The 11,197-nt window shown below is 48.7% G+C and overlaps 1 protein-coding gene across 1 annotated transcript in view; it reads right to left on the bottom strand.

Annotated features, from left to right (window-relative positions):
• Positions 1–11,197, bottom strand: part of cacna1ab (calcium channel, voltage-dependent, P/Q type, alpha 1A subunit, b) — a gene marked incomplete at both ends in the record, with an annotated part of 241,854 nt that overhangs the window by 58,773 nt on the left and 171,884 nt on the right. The window contains 7 exons of the mRNA XM_080760544.1: positions 383–442; positions 1,321–1,450; positions 1,831–1,966; positions 5,964–6,307; positions 7,489–7,866; positions 8,206–8,377; positions 10,729–10,984. Coding sequence (XP_080616670.1) covers positions 383–442; positions 1,321–1,450; positions 1,831–1,966; positions 5,964–6,307; positions 7,489–7,866; positions 8,206–8,377; positions 10,729–10,984 — 1,476 coding nt within the window. The remainder of the gene's footprint in view (positions 1–382; positions 443–1,320; positions 1,451–1,830; positions 1,967–5,963; positions 6,308–7,488; positions 7,867–8,205; positions 8,378–10,728; positions 10,985–11,197) is intronic.

Below are 11,197 nucleotides of genomic sequence, written 5' to 3'. Positions count from 1 at the left end.
CTATATACTGTCTTGCCCAAAAAGTGTCACTCCTCCACGCATATACAGTTACAGCACGCACACACACACACACACACACACACACACACACACACACTCGTGTTGCGCGGGTCAGGTTTTTTTTTAATGAATGCATGTAATAACAGTTTGATTGACACGGGATTAATTAATCGCGATCCCCGATCTGACGGCCTAGTTTTTCACTAACCTTTGAAGAACCCTAACCCCGCCTCGCAAATAAAGGTCGGCCCGCGCAAAACACTAACACGCACACGCGCACACACACACACACACACACACACACACACACACACACACACACACACGGACACAGGGACACACAGAGACACACACAAACACACACTGATGTGTCGCTTGTTACCTTGATCAGCATTTCAAATGTGAAGACACCCGTGAATACATAGTCAAAGTAGCGCAGCACCTGCAGAGCAACGCAGCACCAAGGGATGACATTATCATTGCATTATCATGCACACACAGAGAGAGAGAGACAGAGAGAGAGAGAGAGAGAGAGAGAGAGAGAGAGAGACAGAGACAGAGAGACAGACAGACAGACAGACACAAGGAGAGAGAAACAGACCAGAGAGAGCGAAGTCAGCGAGCGAAAGAGAGAAAGAGAGAGTGAGAGAGAGAAATAGTGACAACCTGAAGGGAACAGAGACAGGAAAGGCATGTGAACACAGATGAGATGGTCTCGCGTGGCCAGAATGCTTCCGGCCACACACACAGTCTCATGGGACACGGAAACTCCCATCGTGAGCACAATGTTAAAGTGCATGTGAAGCCTCCTCCTCCCTATATACTTCCGTGTGGTCTTTATATACAGTCGCGTAAATGTATCAAAATATGAATAAACAAAAAAACAAGCATAATACTGTATATACCCTGCTGCTTTGCAGAAATGGAGATTAAAATATGAAATAAAAACATATTTTTGTTTAAATGCCAGCTTCCTGATTTCAGGAGCTGTGTGTAGTTCTATATATACACTCTATATATAGCATTCAGAGAATGTGGAAGAGTTGTCTGGCTATGCGAGACTACAGATGAGGGGAGAGAGAGAGAGAGAGAGAGAGAGAGAGAGAGAGATAGACAGGCAAGCTTGCAGGTAGATCTCTCTGTCCACACACACAGTCACACACACAGTCACACACACACACACACACAGTCACACACACACACACACACACACACACACACACACACACACACACACACACACACACACACACACACACACACACACACACACACACACACACACACACACACACGAGCGCTGTCTGGTTGTGCTCTCACATTGTTCCGCGGAGACTCGGGCCAGACAGGGTCCTCAGCAGCCAGCGCTATGCTGCTCATGGCGATGACTGACAGGATGCTGAACTCAAAGTACTTCAGAGTCAGGATGTAGTGACAGCACTTCCGAAACCTAGACTCAGACGCACGCACACACACACACGCACACGTACACACACACGCACAAGTACACAAGAACAAAATAACACAACATCAGGCCCATATAATATAGGCTCGCATTGGAATGAAACCAAAAAGGACCTTTTCTTGGTTATGGAAATTTGTTGGGAATAACATTCCAGTGTTGAATTTTATTTATTTTTTATTTATTTTGATACCAAAATTATCCCAGAAATCTAATATCTCCCCCGGGCCAAGAGAATAATGCCCCTTTAGGCTATATACATAGGGCCTGTGCAGGAGATACGAACGCGCACAGTCACACACACACACACACACACACACACACACACAGTCACACACAGTCACACATACACGCGCAGCATGACTCACGGGTTGGTGGTGGACATGATGAAACAGGAGCTGAACGGAGGCATGGGTTTGGGCCCGTCTCCGTCGCCTCCATCTTCCTCCTCCTCCTCCTTCTTCTCCTCGTTCTTCTTCTGGTCTGTGTTGGCATTTTTGTTCACTGAGAGAGAGAGAGAGAGAGAGAGGGGGGGGGTGGGGGGGGGGGGGGTGGAGAAAACTTTTACCTACTAGTTATTTTTAGATTTTTCATTGCTAAACGCATTATGTATTATAACCACTTAAGCTCTCTGACAGATGTATAGGTCCAAAGCGTTCCGTCTTGCAAAATGTCCGCAAAGCCACACAGCGAATTTGTAGCTTTGCATCTTTGTATATATAGCTTTGAAGTCTTGTATAGCTTTCGCAGCAGCTACAAAACGTCGTATATGCATCTTTGCATCCTCATATCGCCGGCTTCCATTGGAAATGAACGGTAGCCCTTAGTTACTATAGTTACTTCGGCGATTTAAATTTTGATTAGAAAACATACATTAATTTCACTTCAACCCTTATGACAGGTGACAGGTGACACTATGGCTGCGCACACAGCTGCTGCGGCTCAGTGCTCTCCCGGTCGGTGCTTTGTATGGCTTGTTGTGTATTTGTTGTTTGTTCTATGTACTTTTTGTGAAGCGTACAACACCTACAGCCGGCAGGATCTCCTTAGGATAGGAGTTTGCAACAAGCGGAGTGTTACAGCCGAGTTTCACCGCTTGCACAACACACCGGCGGACATCGCAAGGAGCCCCGGCTCTGTATGGTTTACTATCCCCGCCGGGAGGAGGCGAAGGCGGCGCGGAGAGAGGAGGCAGAAGCGGGGCTGCAGGGCTGGCGTGCTAGTCAGGCTACGGAGGCAGCCGCTCAAACCACCGCTTCCCAGTCTTTTCATCACAAACGCCAGATCCCTCGCTAACAAGATGGATGAATTGAGGCTACAGACTTCAGCGAACAAAACCGTGAAGGACTGTTGCATCATGTTGATCACGGAGACTTGGCTTCACTCACTCATACCGGACTCCGCTATCGAGATGACAGGCTACACCGCACAGCGTCATGACAGGACGGAGAACTCGGGTAAGAGCAAAGGAGGGGGGCTCTGTATGTACGTCAATAACAACTGGTGTACAAATACAGTGATTGTAGACAGTCACTGCTGCCCGAACCTGGAGTATGTGACTGTGAAATGCAGACCCTTCTACTTGCCTAGAGAGTTTACCGTTGTCATGACAACAGCTGTTTACATTCCACCGGATGCTAATGCTAGCGCGGCTATCGGACAGTTACATGGCAGCATTAGCAGCCAGATGAGCAGACATCCTGACGCTGTACACATCGTAGCGGGGGACTTTAACCAGGCGGATTTAAAAGCAGCACTCCCCAAATTCCACCAGCATGTTAAATGTGCTACGAGAGGAGCTAACACTCAGGATAAGGTCTACTCTAACATCAAACTTGGCTACAGGGCAAAACAACTACCGCACCTGGGCAAGTCTGACCATATGTCCCTGCTTTTAATTCCTGCATATGCCCCCGAAGGAAAACTGCCCCCACCATTACAAAAACTGTCAAAACTTGGCCTGAGGATGCCTCTGAGCAGCTGCAGGACTGCTTCGACAGGACCAACTGTCCAACTGGGATGTTTTTGAACACCAGGACCTGAATGTGTTCACAGACAGTGTTCTGTGCTATATTAAAAATTGTACAGACAATGTCACAGTGGACAAACGCATCCGGGTCTACCCCCAACCAGAAGCCCTGGATGACCAGGGAGGTCCAGCGGCTGCTGAAGGAGAGGAACACCGCCTTCAGGTCCGAGGGTAGGGCTAATTACAGCACAGCCCGAACGAACCTGAGGAGAGGCATCAGAGAGGCCAAGGCCGACTACAGGAGGAAGATCGAGGACCATCTGGACAGCAACAACAGCAGGCAGGTGTGGCAGGGAGTCCAGCATCTGACCAACTACAGGACTACCGTCGGAGCTGTCGAGGGGGACGTCTCGTTGGCAGAGGAGCTAAACATCTTCTTTGCCCGCTTTGAGGCAGAGCCACCGGAGGCAGCAACGTCACACCCCACGGTCCACAGCAGCTTCACCTTCACAGTGGAGGAGCACGAGGTGAGGCGCACGCTGCGGGCCATCAACCCGAGGAAGGCTGCGGGTCCTGACGGCGTCACTGGACGTGTACTGAAGGACTGCGCGGACCAGCTGGCTGGGGTCTTCACCAGGATCTTCAACCAGTCCCTCGCCCAGTCCACTGTCCCACTCTGTCTGAAATCCTCCACCATAGTCCCCCTGCCCAAGAAGCGCAACATCTCCAGTCTAAATGACTACCGGCCAGTCGCACTCACACCAGTGGTGATGAAGTGCTTTGAGAAGCTGGTCCGGGGTCACATCACATCACTCCTGCCCCGTGGCTTTGACCCCCACCAGTTCGCTTACAGGGCAAATAGATCCACAGAGGACGCCGTAGCCACAGCCCTCCATGCTGCACTGTCCCACCTGGAGCAGCAGGGGAGCTACGCGCGGATGCTCTTTGTGGACTTTAGCTCTGCTTTCAACACCATCCTCCCCAACAGACTGGTGGACGTACTGGGAGAACTGGGTTTTCCACATAACACCTGCATGTGGATCAAGAGCTTTCTGTCTGGTCGCAGTCAGAGGGTGAGAGTGGGACAGCATCTATCAACGTCCCTCAGCCTCAGTACCGGCTCCCCACAGGGCTGTGTGCTGAGCCCGCTGCTCTACACCCTCTACACTCACCAATGTACCCCCGCCCACCGCAGCAACACCTTGGTGAAGTTCGCGGATGACACCACAGTAGTAGGGCTCATCTCCAAGGGAGATGAGTCTGCCTACAGGGATGAGGTAGTGCAGCTGACAGACTGGTGCAGAGAAAACAATCTGCTCTTGAACACGTCCAAGACCCAGGAGCTGGTCATAGACTACAGGAGGAAAAAAACTGTCATTCCACCCCTGTTCATAAATGGAGACTGTGTGGAGAGGGTGTCCTCTTGCCGGTTTCTAGGAGTCCACATGGAGGAGGGCTTGACCTGGAGCACAAACACCTCTGAGCTGCTGAAGAAGGCCCAGCAGCGACTCTACTTCCTGAGGGTGCTCAGGGGGAACAACATCACACAGAGACTGCTGGTGTCGTTCTATCGGTGCTCCATTGAGAGCATACTGACGTACTGTATATGTGTGTGGTACACCAGCTGTACAGTGGCGCAGAGGAAAAAGCTCCAGGGGGTCATAAATACAGCACAGAAGATCGTTGGCTGCCCTCTCCCCACACTGGAAGAACTACACAGAGACCGCTGTCATAAAAAAACTCTGAACATTATGACAGACACTTCCCACCCCGCTCACTCACTGTTTGAACTGCTGCCATCAGGCAGACGGTACAGAGTGATCAAGTCCAAGACCAACAGATTCAGTAATAGCTTCTATCCCACAGCGGTAGTTGCACTCAATGCTGCTAAAAAATGATCTGTTACTGCGACACTTTTAGTTTTTTTTTAATCTCCTATCTTAAAGTACAATAAGGGTTTGTTGTTGTGCGATAAATAGATGGAATTACATTTGTGCATTATGCTGCTGGGGTTGTGTAATAACAAGAAGTCATGTGTGTTTTGTTTTAGCTTGTATAGGTTGTTTGTGATATAATGCACTGATTGGTTGGCACTTTTAATTTCGTTGTACACGTTGCAATGACAAATAAAGATCTATCTATCTATCTATCTCTATCTATACATTTCGGCCATTTTCAATAGACTTTCTACACATTTTTAACTTGTGAAATGGGACATTCTGCAATATGAATACTTTTACTTTGAGTACTTTAAGTAAATTTTGATGCCGATATACTTTCGTACTTTTACTCAAGTACATTTTCAATTCCGTGCTTTTATACTTGTAACGAAGTATAGTTCTAAATTGCAGTATTGGTACTTTTACTAAAGTAAAACAATTTTCCACCATTGGTACTAGGGGTATATGTATGTATCACTACAGACTCACCCTGCAGGATGGCGTTGGTGGAGGAGGGGGTACTATATAGACTCACCCTGTAGGATGGCGTTGGTGGAGGGATACGGGGGTACTATATACAGTACAGACTCACCCTGCAGGATGGCGTTGGTGGAGGGATACGGGTAGACGGGCGGCATCATGTCCACCGCCGTGTACTCGGGCTTGGCCGCCATGCCGGTGAGGATGAGGCTGTCCATGCTGTAGAGGAGCGCCTCGTGGCCGTCGCGGCGGTTCAGCAGGTTGTTGATGTGGTTCGTGGTGGCGGCGGTGGAGGAGGAGGGCGGGGGAGGGGGCAGCAGCGCCCCCACTAGGCCGCCGCCCACTCCCAGCAGCTTGCTGTTGTTGCGCAGGTTGTCCAGGTCCTCGTTAATGTGCTCAGGCTGCTGGATGATTGGCCGCGTGGTCGACAGGCACGGCCCGCTCCCGTGATGCTCTCTTTGATTGGTTGGTTGGTTGATTGATTGATTGATTGGACAAAACGAGGACATGGATTAAAGCCTGGAACGCATCTGTGTCACTTTACCTTTTTAAAAACCCCATTTTGAGCTGAGATCAGATTCTGGAAATGTTCTTCTATACTCATCCTGACAGTTTTCTGAAAAAGCTATAAAAATAGCAGACCTATATACAAGCTCGATGTGCGAGCCTATGAGCTTGTAGATCTGCTATTTTTCAATAGCTAAAGCATAACATGATGCTAACACCAAAAGGGGTTCCCGCCCCCAAAAATGGGTTAACCATTGTTTTATACTTGAAAGAAATAGCAGATATACAAACTCGTACTGAGCCACGAGCTTGTAGATCTGCTATTCTCTTTCTCTCGGGAAATCTGCCCCGGAACAACATATTTTCAGATGGCGGCCCGCGGCCAAATACAGATAATTGTGACATAATAATAATCCATATTAATAATCCTTGACATGAAATAGTTTGAAGCACCACTGACATAGAAGCATAGGGGTTTTATTTTTTTTATTTTTTTTTAGAAACTGGTCTCAGGTTTTAATTAATGGGTTAAACGACTGATAACATTTTGCACAGCCCAAGTCCTATAAAGTGTGTGATTTGTGAAACAAATCCGAAACTTATAGGAGCCTTATTAAAGGGGGTGGAGAGATGATGCAGAGATGGTGCACACGAGGGAGAGGGGATTGGAGTAAAAACTGTGGGAGAGGGAATTGGGTGGGGCGTGTGTGTGTGTGTGTGTGTGTGTGTGTGTGAGACTGTGATAGCATAATTTAAAAGAAAGGAACATAAAGAAGGGAATAGACAGATGATGGGTAGACGGATGAAGAGATACAAGAAGAAAAATGGTGATTGGGAGAGGAAATAAAAGTCAAGAGAGTGATGGAAGAGAGGACACGCGGTGGAGGGATGGGACACTCTGCTCTGAAGGTTGACAAACCACTTTGGGTATAGGTGGGACACACACATGCGAACACACACACATACACACACACACACACACACGCATTAACCATTCATTCATGTCCACGCAAAGGAGATGCATATACAAGGACACAAATATTATAGGTGCAGTAAGGTTATACATTTACATACACACACACACACACACACACACACACACACGCACACGCACGGTCGCACACACTCACTTCCTGCTGCGGTGTTGTCGGCTCCTCTCCTGGTTGGAGTGGCGATGGCGCCGGGGCTTGTGGCCCTCTCCTCCTCCTCCTCCTCCCTCCTCCTCCTCGACGGCCTTGTTCTTGTCGCCGTCTCCTCCCTCCCCCTCGACGGCCGCGGCCGGCGGCCCCCGGGAGGACCTGCGCCTCCTGCCTCCCTCCTCGCCGCCGACAACACCCCGGCTCCGGTGCGGCCTCGTTCTCCTGCAGTGCTCCTTGTTGCTTCCGTCTCCTCCTCCTCCTCCTCCTCCTCCCTCGCCGTGCTGGGGAGAGGCGCTGCGCGTCTGCCTGCCTTCCCTCGGGCCCCGGTGGGCCCGGTGGTGGCTCCTGCTGTGTCCCCGGTGTCGGGGGCTGTGGGACATTATAGGAATTAACACACGGAGTGTGCCATATAGGCCACTGTGCACAAAAAATACTTCTTTATTTATCCTGTGGATCTTCAACAGGTCATGTGAACAGCCTTTCATCCAATCAAGGATAGAGAGCCAAAAACGAAACCTAAGGTTTTTTGACCCCCCCCAGGGGTTAGTTAACTGGGGGACAGGGAGGAACTCCTTATATGGTCACCACACTCTATAGTAGAGAGGATTATCACGAAAAAAAAAAGAAAAAAAAAAGTGATATTTGAATTAAGTCAAATCACTGAATATATACCTTTAACTTTTGGATAACGTTGCTCTGTTTCCTAACCTGTGTCCCGGCCTGTCCTCTCCCAGCTGTCCGTCCTCTGCCTGGCCCAGGGACATGCAGCCGTCCTCCGCGCGGCCCAGGGACATGCAGCTGAGGCCGCGGCCCATGTCAGCCTCCTCCGGCGGCTGCTCTCCTCCGTCTCCTGTCTCCGTCGTGTCCCCGCCCGGCTCTGCTGCACCGGGGGAATTATTATAATATAGTTTATAGGTAAAAGTTCTCTATGTATGTGACTTTCATGGATGACATGTATTTTTGTCTGTATGCTAGAGTCTATATACCATACAGACAAAATGACATGTTATTCATTACAGAAAGTTGTAGAGTATATGTTAACACAATAAAAACAATTGAGGTGGTTGTATCTGGTCAGATATTTAGATACATGTCAAAAGTCATGTCTCGCCTAGGACACAAAAACTAACGCTAAAAAACTAATCTTTAGGACTACAGAAAATCAAAAGCTAAACTAAAATAAACTAGCAAAACCCAAAAAACTAATTCTAACTAAAATGAAATTGAAAGCATGAAGTCAAAAAGGAAATAGGCCTACAGTACAAAAATGTAAACTAATTCTCAACTAGAATAATAATACTAACTATAAAAAGTGCCCCTCGGGCCACAGGTCTCCACCAGGCCAGGTCAGGTTGTGGCCTCCTGGTGGCGCTATAATAGGCCAATGTGAAAAGGGTGCCATTTCTTCTTATACGCCTTTGATGGCAATTGGATGATTTGAGGCATTTTGTTCCAAAAATGTGTTCCACCTGTTGGTGGCGCTATAACAGACTGTGAATTTGCCCGAGGGCCAAGGCTCCAAAAACAGTCAGCGATGCTTTTTGGTGGCTTTTATTGCTCCCAAACCTCCAGCTCCAGTGTAGATATTCACAACGGAAAAATCAAACAGCAAAAATAATACTGGCCAAAATACAAAACAAAGAACTCAAAAATACTTAATGTACAACGTAGGAAAAAGGAAAAATAACAAACTACACTAGGCTATGCCCATGACATGGGCCCCAGCAGCTCTCTCACAGGGCTGTCAGCATGATGCCTGCCCCAGCATAACTGACTAGCTCTGCCTGCAGTCTCCCCTTTATAGGAGAGGATCCTACCACCCACAGAGAAGCAATTAAATATAAACAGTTGATCTACAAGCTCACAGATATCAGCTGAACCTGAATAGGTAACCCCACACCTAGATGTTCTATTTTAGATTATACATCATATGGGGCTACATTCATTTCCCCAGATAATAGACATACTTTACACTTGACATTGTGGAACACCCCTACTCCTCAACAGTACTTGGCACCTTCCCCCCTTCTTAAAGTGACAGCCCTGGAAAGGCCATAGAAACACTGAGGTTGCAATAAACACAGGTTAATAAACGGAATGTTTTCCCTTTGTGTATCATTTCATTTGTACATCCTGTAAATGCATACATCAACAGTATTGACATTATATGATATGATTATATGGACCTGTCTGCCGCACTACCCACAGTCTGTGTGGTGTGTGCGTGCGTCCAATGTCCTTAATCAGTGTGTGTGTGTGTGTGTGTGTGTATAGGGCACGGGCTGCCCCGTGACACAGACCAATGTGAAAAGGGTGGGATATATTCCTCAGCCTAGTAGGAAAGTGCGTGAAAGATTTCACGTAAATTGCACGCTGCGTTCAAGATTTTCCCATAGACATTTCAAAAAGTATTTATTTAAAGACCTCTTAAGCGTCGCACGAAGCCAACTCGAGTCGTGACAAAATCATGACAACAAACACAATATTTTGGACCAAACAAATAATTACAAAAAAGTGTTTTTTTTCCCCTACTTTCTAATTCTTTGTTTGGCCCCAAAACTAGCCTGGTTAATAAACCAGACTAATATCGCACGGACCGCGGGATATTAGTCTGGGGAGGCTCAGCTTGGATTTCATTTCCAGGGCGGCGGGTTGAAACATTTGCAACATTTGCAATTGGTCAGAGCTACTGTCAGTCAAAGGTCTCAAGCATTGAAAGTCACTGTACCAAAGCCCGCCCATATTGCATATACCGTGTCCCGATTGGCCGCCCCATTTCTCTGGTGTAGGAAATGCGCGTACAATTGAGCCTCTCCAGACCGTAATCCGCCGGCAGGCTTGTTTTTGTTTTTGCCAACGGCTGATTCGGTCTGGTTTTTATTAACCAGGCTACCCCAAAACATTGCGTTTATTGTCATGATTTGTCACGTCAAGAGTCGGCTTTGTCCAGCGGCGTATAATAATAAACGTCTTTGAATAAATACTTTTCTGAAAAGTCTATGAGGAAAAATTAACGGTGGATTTCTTTTCCGGGGTCTCTCGAGGGTGGCGGGGCTGCGACGCTCTATAACAAGCTGTTCTGGAAAACGGACGGACGGACACACACACACACGGACGAACGGACGTAGGTGTGCAAAACATACTCTCTCTCCCCGCCGCATGCCCCTTTCTATTCGCCCCCCCCCCCCCGCGGTTGCATGCATGACGCGCGGAGACGACATTGACATTGACCTTGCTCCGTGCCGGTCCTCTGGTGGTGGTGGCGGTGGTGGTAGAGGTGGTGGTGGTGCCGGTGGCTGTGCGTGGTGGTGCCGCCGCTGCGGTGCCGGCGGTGGAGCAGCGCCAGGTGGTCCTGCCGCTGGTACTCCTGCTCCAGGGGCGCGTCGCCGGGCCGCGTCTTGTTGGTGTTGTTGTTGCGGTTGTCCGACTGCGGGTTGACCACCAGGGGGCGGTCCAGGTGGGTCATCTCCCCCCGCTGGAACGGAGCCTATATATGGAGGGGCCGAGTGGGAGAGACAGGGAGAGGACAGGACTGAAGACAAGACATACCCTATATATGGCCGAGTGGGGGAGAGGGAGAGGACAGGACTGAAGACAAGACATGATAACCTATATGTGGGCCGAGTGGGAGAGACAGGGAGAGGACAGGACTGAAGACCAGACATAGTGGTGGAAAGTAACTTAATCCGGTCTGGCAGTG

Source organism: Protomyctophum bolini (genome assembly GCF_963924005.1).
Source record: "Protomyctophum bolini genome assembly, chromosome: 3".
Lineage (NCBI taxonomy): Eukaryota > Metazoa > Chordata > Actinopteri > Myctophiformes > Myctophidae > Protomyctophum > Protomyctophum bolini.
Note: the sequence above shows the minus strand (reverse complement) of the source record. Positions and strands in the feature narration are given on the sequence as shown.